Here is a 16,919-nt window from a genome sequence, read left to right as displayed (position 1 = left end):
AAGTGTAAGTTGCATTCATAACGGTTTTTATTGCGCAGCGACGCTACTTTTACTACGATTTACCATACAGTAAACGGCAACTCCATTGCACGAAAGATGGAGTTAAGATGGCGTTCTTTTATCGCGCATGGATGCTATGAGGATAAACAAGAGACAAAACTGAGACTGTGAGTGTGGTGAGAATGAATGAATGATCTGAAAGACATCCCCTTTTTGCCCAGTAGACTTTGTGTTTTATTTGCTAATTTAAGCTATTTTTTAAAAGATAAATAAAATGTATAAAACTATAGATTGATAATGTATAAAACTATACGCCTGATAAGCTTTTTATATTAATTAAACATTGCACAAATATTGATGTTTCACAATGTTTTACACTACATTATTTGAACCTAAGAGGCTTAGTTTACAATGTTTGCAATGTTTACATTGCTCTACTTACATTAAATGTAAATCCCAAATATCAGAAATGACAACCGATTGTTAAAATTTAATTAATGTCAATTTTAATGTTATTGATTAATGCATTTACTTGACAGATTTCGTTCATTCATTTTCCTTCTGCTTTGTACCTGGTTTATCAGGGGTTATGAACCACCACTTACTTGACATATATATATATATATATATATGATAAATATTGTGAGAATTAAAATAAAACAAAAATTAAATTAATACAGAAAAATATATAATTACGGTAAATAAAAATATAAAAATGTAGGTAAAATAGGTAACTTTACCACCTAAAATGAAAAAGAAGAACAACTAAAATTTTTAAAGTGAATGAGCTGGTGGCCCAGTGGTGGTCTGTTGCTCGGGGACAGTAGGGGTCTTGAATTGCTAGATAACTGTATGTGTCCTGAAACACAGAGATTAACACAGACGGAGGTGAAAATGATTCCGTTTTCAGCCCATTTCTCGCTTTCTGAGACTCTTTTAAGCATTATTTGAGAATTCTCCAGTTTTGCGGCTAATTTTGTAATGGTTTCATTCATGATTTATAAGGCATTTAGTCCTGAAAAAAAAGATGTTATGAATCCCTGTGTCACCACTAGCTCTCTCGCTCTCTCTCTGTGTGAACTGAATGAAATGAACCGCCGCTCTCTTGATTTAATTCATGTTGTATTACATCATCTCTAAATCTGTGAACTGTAAGATGATTACACTTCCAGACAAATTAATTTCTGTCCTGAAAGACTAGCTCCCAATGAAGTGCAAGAACAACTGATGGAATATTTTCAAATATATAAAAGAAAAAGTGTCACTTGGCCATGACTGAACTGCATGCTTATCATTATTAAATCATTATTAATAATGTATTACTATACTTCACAAATGATTGCTTCTCAGTGTTTGTTTAGTTTTCAGTAATAAAATAGATAGATGGATAGATATTATATAGATACAATCAAATTTCAGAACATATTCACTCACCGGCCACTTTATTAGGTACACCTTACCAGTAATGTGTTGGACCTACTTTTGCCTTCGGAATTGCCCAAATCCTTCATGGCATAGATTCAACAAGGTTCTGGAAATATTCCACAGAAATTTCGGTCCATGTTAACATGATCACGCAGTTGCTGCAGATTTGTCGGCTGCACATCCATGATGCAAATCTCCCGTTCAACCCCATCCAAAAGGTGCTCTATTGGATTGAGCTCTGGTGACTGTGGAGGCCATTTGAGTACAGTGAACTCATTGTCGTGTTCAAGAAACCAGTCTGAGATGATTTGCACTTAATGCAATAGAGCGTTATCCTGCTGGAAGTAGCCTTAAGAAGATGGGCACACTATGGTCATAAAGGGTAGGACATGGTCAGCAGCAATACTCAGGTGGACTGTGGCGTTGACATGATGCTCAATTGGTAATAATGGGCCTAAAGCATGGCAAGAAAATATCCCCCACACCATTACACCACCAACACCTGCCTGAACCGTTGATGCAAGGCAGGACAAATCCATGCTTTCATGTTGTTGATGCCAAATTCTAACCCTGCCATCTGAATGTCGCAGCAGAAATCGACACTCATCAGACCAGGCAACACTTTTCCAATCTTCTATTGTCCAATTTTGGTGAGCCTGTGCGAATTGTAGCCTCAGATACCTGTTCTTAGCTGACAGGAGTGGTACCTGGTGTGGATTTCTGCTGCTGTAGCCCATCTGCCTCAAGGTTCGACATGTTGTGCATTCAGAGATCCTCTTTTGCATACCTTGGTTATAAGTAGGGCTTATTTGAGTTACAGTTGCCTTTCTATCAGAGTCTTCCCCTCTGACCTCTGACATCAACAAGGCATTTTCACTGACAAATGCCACTCACTGGATATTTTCTCTTTTTCAGACCATTCTCTGTAAACCCTAGAGAGGGTTGTGCGTGGAAATCCCAGTAAATCAGCAGTTTCTGAAATACTCAGCCCGTCTGGCAACAGCAACCGTGCCACGTTATGTTTACAATATTTTATTATTGGAAAATTTAGCAGATATTCACTTGAAAATACACTTTGTTTTAAACATAAACATAAAACCTACATTTTAACAATTAGACATTTGAAAAGAAAATAAATAAATAAAAAAACAAAAAACAACAGTCATAAAAATAATAGTTAAACAAAAAAATAAACATGCATTCCCCCAACCAACCACCCACCAGTGCTATCCAACAATAAATGTAGGTACTAAAGGCATAGTAAACATACTGTATTAATCACGAGTTTGTAAAAATGAAATAAAGGGGGACCACATTTTTTAAAATATCCAAACCTTGACCATGCCATGTTCAAAACACCTTTCTTCCACATTCTGATGCTCAATTTAAACTGCAGCAGATCGTATTGTCCATGTCTACATGCCTAAATGCATTGAGTTGCTGCCATGTGATTGGCTGAATAGAAATTTGCATTAACGAGCAGTTGATAGGTGGACCTAATAAAGTGTATTTTTATACAATATATTTACTAAGACAAGAAAAAAAATAAGCAAAAAAAAAAAAAAAAAAAAATATATATATATATATATATATATATATATATATATATATATATATATATATATATATATAATTTCCCTATTTGTTTCTGTTAATTCCCCATTCTGTTTCTATTTTTTAATTGAAATATCTTTGTCATTGAATACTTGCAGTGTTTCTTGTTTTGAAAAATATATATTAAAATAAAGCAATAATAAAGTCATAATTAAGCAAATAATAGTAAAGTAATCTGCTAATGAACTATAAAAGACCAGAAATATTAAAATAATTACCAGACACATCACAAATGAACTAACTGCAGAAAATCAGTCTCTTTTCTAAACCGTGTTGTTTACCATTCCTTCGGTACATAATTTGAGGCATATACACCATATATGTCATATCTTTAGCAGCTCAAATGAATTATAAGAGCAGATTTTCAACATAAACAGTCTCAATGCTTTCTGTGAATGAATGTTCAACAGCGATACATGTATGAGGGGGGAAATGAGGTCACGGTAAAGGCCAGACAGAGAGCAGAAAACATCTACTGCTGAGCGGGCAGAAAATACAGCACTACCCTAAAAATCCTGGGGACGTCCATTGTGCAGCGGCAGGAGCCAGTCGAAGCCATAGCACTGCTCTTGCTGCCATCACACACACACACACACATATAATCAGTGGCATTCGCTAGCAGAGAAACATGCAGCTCTCCAGTGTCACCTAGCGTTCCTCTGCTGTCACCCCACAGAAGGGTTCAGGGGGTTCAGTGCGCTTCTCTGTCACATTATTCTACAGTGAAATGAAATACACTCCATGCAATTCAGCGTGAAACAAAGGCAAAGAGTTTAGGAGACTTACAGTAGGAGTTCACTGCTTGGTAAAGGAGAGACATTATAGACACCTTTTTTTTGGGGTGGGGGGGTTGGGGAGTGTGTCTAATGGAAAGAGAACATCCAAAATGCACGATTTAAGCCGGAAGTTGTTGAGACTTTTATTTGAGTATGTCAATGTACTGTACAATGAGGAATATGCACACGGGCTTTTGATTTCAGTCAGCCAGCCCCAGGGCTTCCGGGTTAATTGTCATCCTATAGAACATCGCTGCGTTTAATATCTGATTGCTTTAATAAAAAACAACGATCTTCACTGCCTGGCTGAGATATGATATAATGTGGTTATCAAACTAAACAAGAAGCACTACATTAAACTTTATTTTTCCAAGCCATGTATTTAAAATATGGAAATTTATTTTATTTTCAATGGAATTTCTGCGCTGGCCTGCAGCTAATGATGCTGCCTGCATTTAAGTGGTCTTTCTTTTTACGCTTTAATAACCAAAATCAACACAGACTCATTCTGAAAATGTAGTCCCGCGGACGTTTCTGGAGAGCATGAATTACGTAGCCGACATATGGCATATGGGGCGGTGTGACGCCGTTCAGAAAAAAATAAATAAATCCCATAGTAGGTTTGAAACATATAGAAAGTGAGTAAACGATGACAGAATGTTAATTGCTCTGTAAAAAAGGGCCAAAAAGTCCCTAGGCAATATTTATGAATATTTTGAAAAATGTCGGAACTCGCTAACCATTGGCATACAATAGAAGTCAATGGCTAAAATGGAAGTCAATGGTTCCAACTTTAAAATAAGATCTTTTAAAATAGACTTTCATAATGAGTTTGCAACAAGTTTTGGGGGGTGAACTATGCCTAAAAATTCCACTGTATATAGGCAACATGTATTTGCCCACACAAAACCAGGTGAATTCGCCATTTAAATATTTGCTGGATGAAAAAAAAGGAAAGCTTAAACACGAGTCTGTAAATAAAACATTTCTTGTGTATATTCACTTAAGCTTCTATTTTCCATCCGTGCTAAAAACAAAGGTATTTTAAAGAATGTTTTAATTCACTAACCATTGGCATACAACAGAAGTCAATGGCTCCAAGTTAAAAAGATCTTTCATGTTCACCAGAAAAAAATAATCTCACAATAGCTTTAAAACAAGTAAAGTGAGTAAATGATGACAGAATGTTTATATTTGTGTGTAATATGCCCAAAAATTTTACTAGAAAAGCAACATTTATTGTAAAGAAACCATGGAAAAAAATGTGGTATATGCAAAACTGGTTGAATTTACTGTCTAAATATTGGCAAGATGAAAAAAGGGAAACTTAAAAAACAAGTCTTGCAGTAAAATACTTCATGTGTTTATTCACTTAAGGTCTGATTTTACATCTATCCTAAAAAGAAAAGGTATTTTGAAGAATGCTGCAACTCGCTAACTTTTGGTATACAACAGCAGTCAATGGCTACAATGGAAGTCAATGGCTCCGACTTTAAAATAAGGTCTTTTGTGTTCACCAAAAAAAAGAGAATCTCGAAATAGGTTTGAAACAAGTAGAAAGTGAGTAAATGATGAAAGAATTTTAATTGTTGTGTGAAATATGCTTAAAAAGTCCACTGGATAGGCAACATTTATTTGCGTACACAAAACCAGGTGAACTCGCCATCTAAATATTGGCTTGATGAAAAAAGGCAAACTTAAATAAAAGACAAGTCTGTAAATAAAATATTTTATGTGTTTATTCATTTAAGTTTCTATTTTTCATCTGGCCTAAAAAGAAAGGCATTTTGAAGAATGTTTTAATTCACTAACCATTGGCATACAACAGAAATCAATGGCTCCAAGTTAATAAGATCTTTTATGTTCACCAGCAAAAAAGAATCTCTTAATAGCTTTGAAACAAGTAAAGTGAGTAAATGATGACAGAATTTACATTTTTGTTTAAAATATGCCCAAAAAGTCCACTAAAAGGCAAATTTTTTTATAAAGAAACTATGAAAAAAACGTCTTATACGCAAAACTAGAGGTATTCAATGTCTAATTACTGGCTCGATGAAAAAATAGGAACCCTAAAAAACTTCTTCAAGTAAAACATTTAATGTATTCATTTACTTAAGGCTCTATTTTCCATCTATCCTAAAAAGAAAGGTATTTTGAAGAATGTTGCAACTTGCTAACTGGTAGTATACAACAGAAGTCAATGGCTTCAATGGAATAGGCTCCACGTTTAAAATAAGATCTTTGGTGTTCACCAGAAAATGAAGAATCTCACTCCAAAAGAAGTAGAAAGTAAGTAAATGATGACAGAATTAAAATTGCTGTTAAATATGCCTAAAATGTCCACTGGATACAACATTTATTTGCCCACACAAACCAGGTGAACTCGTCTAAATATTGGCTTGATTTAAAAAAAAAAAAAGGGAAACTTTAAAAAAACGAGTCTGTAAATAAAACATTTCATGTGTTTATTCACTTAAGGCTCTATTTTCCATCTGGCCTAAAAAGAAAAGAAATGTCATTTCGGGCCGTTTAGTTGATAAAATGCCCTGCTCTAATGCCCGTGTGTTCTTTTTCTTTTGATCCAACACGACCATTCCAGAAGGCTCGTGTGATTGGTGAAAGACAAACTTCTTGATGTGGGTAATTCTGAAACTCGACAGCATTTAGAGTTCAGCCGGTTCTCAGAAAAGAGCAGCGGGTCAGTTCACCCTGATTTCACTGGCTCCCAAACTCATCTGGAGTGCCACTTTAACCTGGCCACTTGTGGGACTTAATTGTGAGCTTCCAGATGGTCTAAATTACCTTTTCATAGCGGACTGAAGGCCTGCAGCATCATCATTACTCCATTTAAGTGCCTTTATATAGTCCAAAAATATGCTGTAATTGCATGTAAAGTGTGGAGCTGTTGTGCTTTTCATTGTTTTCAAGGAAGAGGGCTCGTATGCTCACTCATACAGGTTTATTTGATTAACAATACAGTAAAAATAGTAATATTGTGAAAGATTATTACTCATTAAAACACCCGTTGTTTTCCATTTGAACATATTTAAGATTTTTATTCATTCATGGCTATTTAAAGCTTTTAAATGTTTCTACTTGCTAATCAAGAAAAATAGTATTTCATTAATAATGCTGTGAAAAATGCTGCTACAATTAAATTAAATCTACTATAACTGTCATGATAAAAAGAAAATGTAAAAATGAATTGAAGGTGCATTTGGATCTGGCCAAAATGCCTTGGTATTTATTTGATGCTGTTTTGCATTGCTGAGAATTAAATCCAATTGCACGTTTTTTTGTTGAATGCAGTAGCCAATCAGAGGAGTTTAGATTAGACACCAAACTCCACACTCCACAAAAGTCCACAACAAAAGTAACGGTGTTTTCACACTCGGACGATGACCAGCTAAAATTATTCACGCCTCTTCCAAGTGACTTGCGATGCGCCTTCATCATTTGCAATGCAGTTAAACATTGTTTTCCAGCCGCAGTTGCACTTCATTCTCGAGATGTATAGTTTGTCTAAAGTGAATTATACAGTATATTATGAGCAGGGATATAATCAGCCAGCGCAGTCGTTTCTCAATAGTAAAAAGCGACATTTTGTGTCTGCCGGTTTGATTTTTTGCAGGAGTTCATTGGCATTTTCCCACACTTTAATTCTGACCAATCAAAGCTTAATTACCAAGATGGTCAAGAAAAAAGTGTGTTCTCTGTCATTGAGTGACAAGCAACTCTGTCAAAATCGCTTGGCAGTTTGCTGCTGTGAATCGCTCATAGTGTGAACGCAGTTTTAGCGATACACACAAAAAATGACTTTTACTGTTTGTTCACTACTTAAAATGAGTTAAAAGAGCACCATTCTTCTTCTTAAATCCACTTAAATTTGTAAAAACCCTTTACTTAATTGTTTTGTGTTGGGACAAATTGGATTAAATATAAAAAAATTAAGTTGTCCCAATGAAATCTCAAGAATTTGGTTGTTTCAGCTCATTTTAAATTAGTAGTTTGAACAAGCAAATAATACATTTTTTTGAGTGATCTTAAAGAGATTTAAGTGCGTGTGATTGATGAATCAGTGTGCATCTCTTGTGTTTGTTCACTCAGAGCTGTCAGTCGAAGGTGTTTGACCTGTCTCATGGTGTGTCTCAGTATGCTTGGTTTCCCTGTGAGGAATCTCAACAGCAGAGCTGGACTTATTGGCTGAAGGTAAGAGATTGATGTCCAAGCTTATGTCTCTTCCTGTTTTGTTTTGTTTTGTTTATCACAATTTGATCACAATCTGACTTACAGTTGAAGTCAGAATTATGCATCCTCCTGTGAATTTTTTTTTAATATTTACCAAATGATAAACAGAGCAAGAAGATTTTCACAGTATTTCCTATAAATGTTTATTTCTTCTGGAGAAAGTCTTATTTGTTTTATTTCAACTAGAACAAAAGCAGTTTAAGCCACCTTAAGCAATATTTTTTATCCGATTGTCTATAGAACAAACTACTTTAAGCTGAATATTAGTATCTTGAAAAATATCTAGTCAAATATTATTTACTGTCATCGTAGTAAGCATAAAATAAATCAGTTATTAGAAATTAGTTATTAAAATTATTATGGTCAGAAATGTGTTGAAAAAAATCTCTCTGTGAAAACAGATGTTATGTGTTTATGTTGTTATGTAGGATAAGAAGTAACATTAAGTGAGTTTCGACTGGTGCTGGGCGAAAAGAAGACAAATCACTACAGTGATATGTGGAGAAAAAAAACAATGATATTAATCACTGAATATGTGAATTTGGAATGTAAATTAAACGACTGAATCAAACGAAAAACAGGAGTGTTGCCAAAACAAGGAAATAAATATAACAAAACAATCTAACAACACCCCAACCCACTAAACAAACCAACCAAAGAAAACTGTAGAAACAATTACAAAAAATTTACAGGTGGGCTAATAATTCAGACTTCAACTGTACAGGTAACTTCATTTCTGTAAGTTTGTGGATCATCATGTTTATCCTGGAAACAATGATTTTTGCTGCATGTTTAACCTACTTATTTAAAATAAGCTAAAACTGCATAATTCTTACAATTTTTGGTGAGGCAACTTAATAGTTTTAAGTTCAATCTACTTAACCCCTTAAGGTGCACTCCTTGAAAATAATAGGAAAAACCCACACTTGAATTGCATAATATACTGACACAACTCTGATAAATATTAATAAGCAATTAAATTAATAATGATAGCCTATGGATAAAAGGTCGACCAGGTGGTTACGATGCCAGTTAAAGGGTTACATTTGTTACAATAAATGAAGTGTTATGTGTTGGGAGTCTTGGGACAACATGAAGGAATTGTATGGAACCCTGAATTTTTTCACTGAACATTTTCAAAAGCCCGATTAGATATTAACATTAGAGATATTTTAACATTAATTGTTTTATTAATTAATATAGAGTTTATGGACACTATGACATTTCTATGAAGGCTTTTTACACTTTCAGGGTTCATGGATGTGAAAGTTGTCATATTGGGTAAACTTCTATGGGGTGATTGAAAAATCCAACAATCGATATTCAATTTACTTCAATAGCAAAAGAAAAACACTATCCTTGATAGTGTTTGTTTCCAAAAGAGGGAAAATTTATAGAGATTGATTACAGCAGTCAAAAGAGAAAATCTCCATCTCCATCTCTCACTGAGCTTTTGAGTTATAAACACCCATGCTGCTGTATAAAATGTTGGTGTTTTTTGTTTGTTTTTTGTAATTGACTGCAAGGGTAATCTACTACAAAGTATAGTGTCATAAATGTATACTAAATTATCTTGACAGTACATCACAGGGTTCACATAGTCTCCATATTAGGATTTTTTATTTTTATCACAAAATTTTTATCGCTGGTAATCATAACTGATGGGCTAAAAAAGTTTAAAAAGTGGCCTAAGAGCGGGTACATCCTCCTTCTTGGCTGAACTATGACTTTAATTTCTCTCCAATTTTAGAAGTAGCTAATGGACTGTACTGTGCTTGATCAATGAAGATGTTGTTCCATGGTCACCAGTTAAATGATGGAACTGTCTGTCTGAGACTTTTTTTTTCTCTCAAAAGGCTTATTACGCTCATCCTATGGTGGCAGCTGCAGTCATTATCCATCTGGCCGCTGACGGTACGGCCGACATGGACCAAACACAACACAACATCACTGTTCATCTGGTGGACACCAAGGACCAAACTCATCCTCTCGGTCAGTGAAACGATTGCTCAATTTTAAAGTGCAAGTATGCGGCCGTAATTATACTTGAGTAAAATATTAAAAGTATAGCTTAAAAAATGTACTACACAATTTAAATAATAAAAGTAGCCTAGCAAAAATAATAATGAGAAGTTTACATGTGTGGACAAAAAGTAAAACAAAATGACGTGCCTCAAAGAACCATGGTGTAACGCATTAAAATAATCATAAATATGAACACAAGACCGGATGTACTGTAAGAGCTATTCTTAACCTCCTAGGGCCTAGTGGCCACATATGTGGACAGCACGTTTTAGCTCTTATGTCGTTTGTTTTATATTTTGTTTCAGACATACAATGTCATCCTGCAACTGTTTTGCTGCATAGGTAATGTCCCAAACACTATTTTAACTGTCCAAAATGGGCAAAAAAATGCGGCACGCACATGACAGTTGAAAGTATTGCACACCAGACGCGCACATTCGTACACTATTTAAAATTAAACTTATCAATTGACGCTCTGTGGCGCAGCAGAAATATGAACAGTGTCCTGAGTCATGGCTGGGTGTCGCCGAAATCCGCCAACTTGTGCCACCGATGTTTGTACCCTGATAGAAACTTGTGTTTATAATTCTAAAATGCGTAGCGCTACGTGTCGCGTCGCCGAGCGGCACTTCTGGTGTTTGACCCCCTTTAGAGTAGAAAAGTAGAAAAGTATCTCGTGCATATGGAGAGAAGAGTGTTTCTGCAGGTGGTTTGTCAAGCCCACTCACCTGTGGGAAGCACACTCAGTTTCATCGTATTGAATGATATTTTTTATTTAAATTGGGCAGAAATGTCATTATCAATACAGAATTTAAAATATTTATTTTTACTCAGATACATAATTACAAAATAATGCTGTTTTAAAACACAAAACATTGTTTTTTGCATGTAAAGCATGCATGTTTGATAGTCAGTTAACCATATTTAATGTACATGCTAAATGAAATGTAAAAATGTAACTAGTACTTTTTTTGTTTAATTAATCATCTGTAAAAGGTGCAGTTTTTTCTTCAGACATGTTCTCAAGTAGTAAGTTTGAATAGTGAGCAAAGTACAAATCCCATCACAAAAATACTTAAAGGGCTACTTCACCCAAAAAGTAATACTATGTCATCATTTACTCTCCCTTTACTTGTTCCAAACCTAAGTTTCTTTCATCTGTGGAACACAAAAGAAGATTCTTTTAAGGGTGCTTTCACACCTACACTTTTGTTTCGGAACGTATCTCGTTTGCCCAGTTAGCGCGGTTCGTTTGGCATATGTGAACAGGGCAATCGCGCTCTGTTCCACGCCAAAGTAATCGCTCCGAGATCGCTTGAATGAGGTGGTCTCGGCTCGATTGAAACGAACCCTGGAGCGGTTCGATTGCAGTGAGAAAGCGATCCGATCCGAGCGCGGTTATATCACAGTGTTTTATGGATATGTAATAGGCTTACGGCTATATGAAGAGAGAATTATGAGTAGGGCGAGAAGTTTCGCGAGTCTCCGGATGCCCGCAAACGAGTGATGATCTCCCGGTAATCTTGCGTCTCTCTCCCAGTCCTCAAATAGGCATCGTCGTGCACCCTTCTCACCCCTCCCCACCGTGTCTCTCCTCAGACACGTTGCGCACACGCACCCTGTCAATCACCACCAAACCACCACCTCTCCTGACAGCTGAGCGGGACGCTGCAAAATAAACCCTGACACTCTGACCAATGTAAGGAGAGTTTACTCGCACGTGACTTGTTTTAGCTCTTTTGGTCCGATTAGAAACTTTGCAGTGTGAAAGCGAACCGCTCCAAGAGCAAAGAGCAACAATGTAACAATTTTAATCTCTGTTTCGGAACAACTGAATCGATTCACAGGTGTGAAAGCACCCTAAGAATGCTCAAAACCTGTTACCATTGACTTCCATACTATTTGTTTTTCCTACTATGGAAGTCAATGGTTACAGCTTACTTCAACGTATCTTCTTTTGTGTTCAACAAAAGAAACTCAAATAGATTTGGAACCACTTGAGAGCGAGTAAATAGTGAGTACATTGTAATGGGTGGCTGAGCTATCCCTTTAAGAACAGTAGTCAAATAAATTTTTGTTGTGCTTTATGTTTGCAGGTGACTCGAGGCTGAGCTGCCGCAACAATCCTCTGGTGATTCCTGTGAGTCACGATCTGAGCGTGGCTTTTTACCGCACAAAAGCCATTATAGTGAGCTTCAGCTCTCCTCTGGTGGCCATCTCAGGTGTTGGGCTGCGCTCCTTTCAATATTTTGACCCCATCACAATCAGCGGCTGCCAGAGCAATGAAATCTACAACCCCATGGGCCAGAGGTGAGGAGATAAATCCAGCATTGCTGCTCCTCATGTCAGCGCACATGGCTAAATGTTTTGCCAGCCCTTAGCATACCTAACCAGCGCTTACAGTCAGAATTATTCGCCCTCCTGTGAATTTCTTTTTTAAATATTTCCCAAATGATGTTTAACAGAGCAAGGAATTCTTCACAGTAATTCCGATAATATTTTTTTCTTCTGGAGAAAGTCTTATTTGTTTTATTTTGGCTAGAATAAAAAGTTTTAATACTTTTTAAAGCATTTTATGCTCAATATTATTAGCCCCCTTGACCAATATTTTTTCCTATTGTCTACAGGACAAATAATCCTCAAACACTGTTTTGCCTAATTACTCTAACTTGCCTAATTAACCTAGTTAAGCCTTTAAATTGCATGTTAAGCTGAATACTAGCAGGGCTGCCCACTCTCACCATTCAATCACGCAATTGACAGCATTCTCAGGCTCTGACGCCACACATCCATTTTCTCACGCAGAAAAATTGATCCCACAAAATATTTGTTTGTTATAATAAATGCAGTTCAAAACAAGTTTTTCATTATAAACAGACGTTATTCTCTAAGTGAAACCAAACCAACAGTGGTAATAGCAAAATCAAAAATAAACTGACGCATGCGCACTAAAAAAAATATGCCTGCGCTTCTCTCGCACCGCTTGCTTTACTCACCTTATTCCTCGCATACGAGCAGGTGCAGCCATATGAATCTTTTTGACTCAAGACTTCGGGTGTCATTCACTTCCATTAAATCTAGTCGTTAAAGTCGTTATTTTTCTTCAGGAGAAATTTCCTATTTGTTTTATTTCAGCTAGAATAAAAGCAGTTTTTATTTTTTTCTAAAACATTTTAAGGTCAAAATTATTAGCCTACTATTATTATTATTAGTCTACAGAACAAACCATTAGTATACAATAACTCGCCTAATTACCCAAACCTGCCTAGTTAACCTAGTTAAGCCTTTAAATGTCACTTTAAGCTGTATAGAAAAATATCTATTCAAATATTACTTACTGTCATCATGGCAAAGATAAAAGAAATCATTTTAGTTATTAGAGATGAGTTATTAAAACTATTATGATTAGAAATGAGTTATTAAAATTATTATGTTTAGAAATGTGTTGAATAAATCTTCTCTCCATTAAACAGAAATTTGGGGAAAAAATAAACAGGGGGTCTAATAATTCTGATTTCAACTGTACATGTGGTAATAGATCTAATGCTGCAGATTTCATTTATTCATGGCTTTTGCAATGCTTAAGATATAGTGCTGACATGTTTGTTTAATCACCCGTTGCACAATGTTTGGTAATAAATTCATTTTCGTCCTTTTACAAGCACATGATTCATAAAAGACGACAACAAAGGATATGGCTTGCTCATAAAAATGGTAAAAAGTGTTTTCTTGGCCACGCCACATCCTGATAGTCATCAGTAAAGCTTTTTTTGTGTTTGTTTTTCATCCATCAAAGAAGTGATTCACAAACTCATTTATAGTGATATAAATGATTTGTTTGGCATGATGGGTTGCATAAGTGTGCTGGAGCAATAGCTGAAGCAATACGATTGCAATGCTGCGAGGTAAATAAATCAGTTCAATTGTATTTTCATTACTGATTATTTTGTTTTATTATCATTATTATTAATATACAGTTATATATTTTCAGTATTCACATTTTCATAAGTATGGCATACAGAAGTGAAGTCAGAAATATTAGCCCTCCTGAATTATTAGCCCCCTGTATAATTTTACCCCAATGTCTGTTTAACAGAGAGAGTTTTTTCTAAAGGCGACGCAGTGGTGCAGTGGGTAGCACGTTCGCCTCACAGCAAGAAGGTTGCTGGGTCGCTGGTTCGAGCCACGGCTCAGTTGGTGTTTCTGTGTGGAGTTTGCATGTTCTCCCTGCGTTTGCGTGGGTTTCCTCCGGGTGCTCCGGTTTCCCCCACAGTCCAAAGACATGCGGTACAGGTGAATTGGGTAGGCTAAATTGTCCGTAGTGTATGAGTGTGTGTGTGTGTGAATGTTTTCCAGAGATGGGTTGCGGCTGGAAGGGCATCCGCTTTTAAAAACTTGCTGGATAAGTTGGCGGTTCATTCCGCTGTGGCGGCCCTGGATTAATAAAGGGACTAAGCCGACAAGAAAATGAATGAATGAGTTTTTTCTAAACATAATAGTTTTAATACCACATTTCTAATAACTGATTTATTTTATCTTTGCCATGATGACAGTAAATAATATTTGAATAGATATTTATCAAGACACTAGTATTCCGTGTCATTCCGTGTCACAAGTGACATTTAAAGGCTTAACTAGGTTAAATAGGCAAGTTAGGGTAATTAGGCAAATCATTGTATAACAAAAATATTTATTTTGGCTAATAATAATGACCTTAAATGGTTTTAAAATATTAAATATTAAAACTGATTTTATTCTAGCCGAAATTAAACAAATAAGACTTTCTCCAGCAGAAAAAAAAATGTTAAAGGAAATACTAAGAAATCTTTGCTGTTAAAAACATCATTTGTGAAATATTAAAAAAATAAATTCATAAAAAACATTCACAGGAGGGCTGGTAATTTTGGCTTCAACTGTATAAATTTATTAATAATCACATTTGAATACTAAAATTTAAAGTCAGCCTATTAATCAAATTTTAAAGACTCCTAATTTCGCTTTGGAGACCTTCTACTGTCATTCATGGCCAGAAACACAATTTTCTCATAATATACATGGCAGCTTTGCCTATTTTCCTGTCATCCCTGAAATGTTTCATTCAACAATCCAAGAGTCTGCTCTGCTCTGATTGGTCACACATCTGTTTTGATTGGTCTACCAATATTTGCATCTTGTGTGGGAAAAACAAACACCCATTTTACTGAGAATGTTTAAATTCATTTTGTTACACTGAAAAAAGTGGCCACAGCCATATCACCCTGCAGCCCAAGACTGGTTACTCATTGAAGCTAAGCAGGGGTGAGCCTGGTCAGTACCCGGATGGGAGACCACATAGGAACACTGGGTTGCTGTTGGAAGTGAGGCCAACAGGGAGTGTGTGAGTCCTGATGCCCCAGTAAATTGAAGGGGACACTCCACTGTCAGTGTGCGCTGTCTTATTGTTGAGATGTTAAACTGAGGTCCTGACTCTCTGTGGTCATTAAAAATCCCATGGCACTTCTCCTAAAGAGCTAGTGTCCTGGCCAAATACCCTTCATTAGTCCTAACCCATCATGGATTGGTTATCCACCAAATTGGCTCTATTACGGTCTCTTTACCTGCAGCTGGTGTGTGGTGAGAGCACTGGCGCCGGTGTTCTGTGGCATCTGTCACATCATTCAAGCAAGTGGATGCTGCACACTGGTGGTGATATGGAGAGACCCCCCTCTTGATTGTGAATGCTTTGAGTGTATGGCCATACACGATAAATACGTTTTAAAAAACACATTACAACTATAATGGCATCATGAAAGTCATGTTTATTACAGATTTATGACAAGTTATGATTTATTTGTTTATGTCAAGTTGTCAATCTTAAACAATGATTTCAAATTAGACAGCTGAGCTAATGACAGTTGTCATTAGCCTGCATAAATTCTCAAGGTGTCTGGACAGTCTTATGAACACCTCCTCCAAGTAAAGGGCCACCAAATATATAATAGGTCTGCGAGGGAATTGTAACTCTGACAAACTGATATCTTATTTCTGTAACCCCACAGCTGCGTTCATTACTCATGTGATGCCATCGAATGCCAGAAGCCGATGGTCAGTAATGCAGAGATGAGGTGCAACAGTCCAGGATACTTCAACGGCGCTCGATGCACCATCACCTGCAATCGAGGATATACACTGAAGATACACCGAGATGACGACATCATCAAAACACAGGTGACACACCTTGGTTAATCGCTTTATTTAATGCGCATTTGTGGATATTACACCCTATGAGTGAGTGTGTGTGTGTGCTCTCTCTCTCTGTGGAGTATTTTTCCTGCAGTTAAACGCCTTATTTTTTGGGCCAAGCATTTTGACCAGGTTTCGTAGAAGCACACAACACAAACATACACAGCCTGACGTGCGCACACACACACACACACACACACACACACACACACACACACACACACACACACACACACACACACAGCGGTTTATATTACATTAAACAATAATCATTGACTCATGCCCTGACCACATACAGAGAAAGTAGCAGTAAAGATTTATGGCCCACATAGGGTTTGCTAACCAAACTGTGAGACGGTAAGTGAATGGTCACAATAGCTGGCGCTCTGTTATTGGCTTGATGTTGTTTTTATGTCTTTTTCTCTCTGCCTGGAACTGCTGGAATGGTCCATGTGGCTCAAATAAAAGAGAAGCTGTGGATTTTTTTTTATTAAACATTACTCTCGCCCTCCCTTCTGAATGGAAGTGTTTGTTGTTGTTGTTTATGTTGTTGTTGTTGTTGTTGTTGTCCTAATAGGCTAGAAAAATTTAAGTTTGACTGAACAGCAG

The 16,919-nt window shown here is 36.3% G+C and overlaps 1 protein-coding gene across 4 annotated transcripts in view; it reads left to right on the top strand.

Annotated features, from left to right (window-relative positions):
* The window catches only part of pappab (pregnancy-associated plasma protein A, pappalysin 1b), a 252,025-nt gene that overhangs the window by 164,502 nt on the left and 70,604 nt on the right, over positions 1-16,919 (top strand). For all 4 annotated transcript variants that reach the window (XM_087251119.2, XM_087251118.2, XM_087251117.1 and 1 more), the window contains 4 exon segments: positions 7,923-8,024; positions 9,920-10,055; positions 12,185-12,398; positions 16,127-16,295. In XM_087251119.2, coding sequence (XP_087107245.1) covers positions 7,923-8,024; positions 9,920-10,055; positions 12,185-12,398; positions 16,127-16,295 — 621 coding nt within the window.

Source organism: Danio rerio, chromosome 5 (genome assembly GCF_052040795.2).
Source record: "Danio rerio strain M-AB ecotype USA chromosome 5, GRCz13ab, whole genome shotgun sequence".
Classification (NCBI taxonomy): domain Eukaryota; kingdom Metazoa; phylum Chordata; class Actinopteri; order Cypriniformes; family Danionidae; genus Danio; species Danio rerio.
Note: the sequence above shows the minus strand (reverse complement) of the source record. Positions and strands in the feature narration are given on the sequence as shown.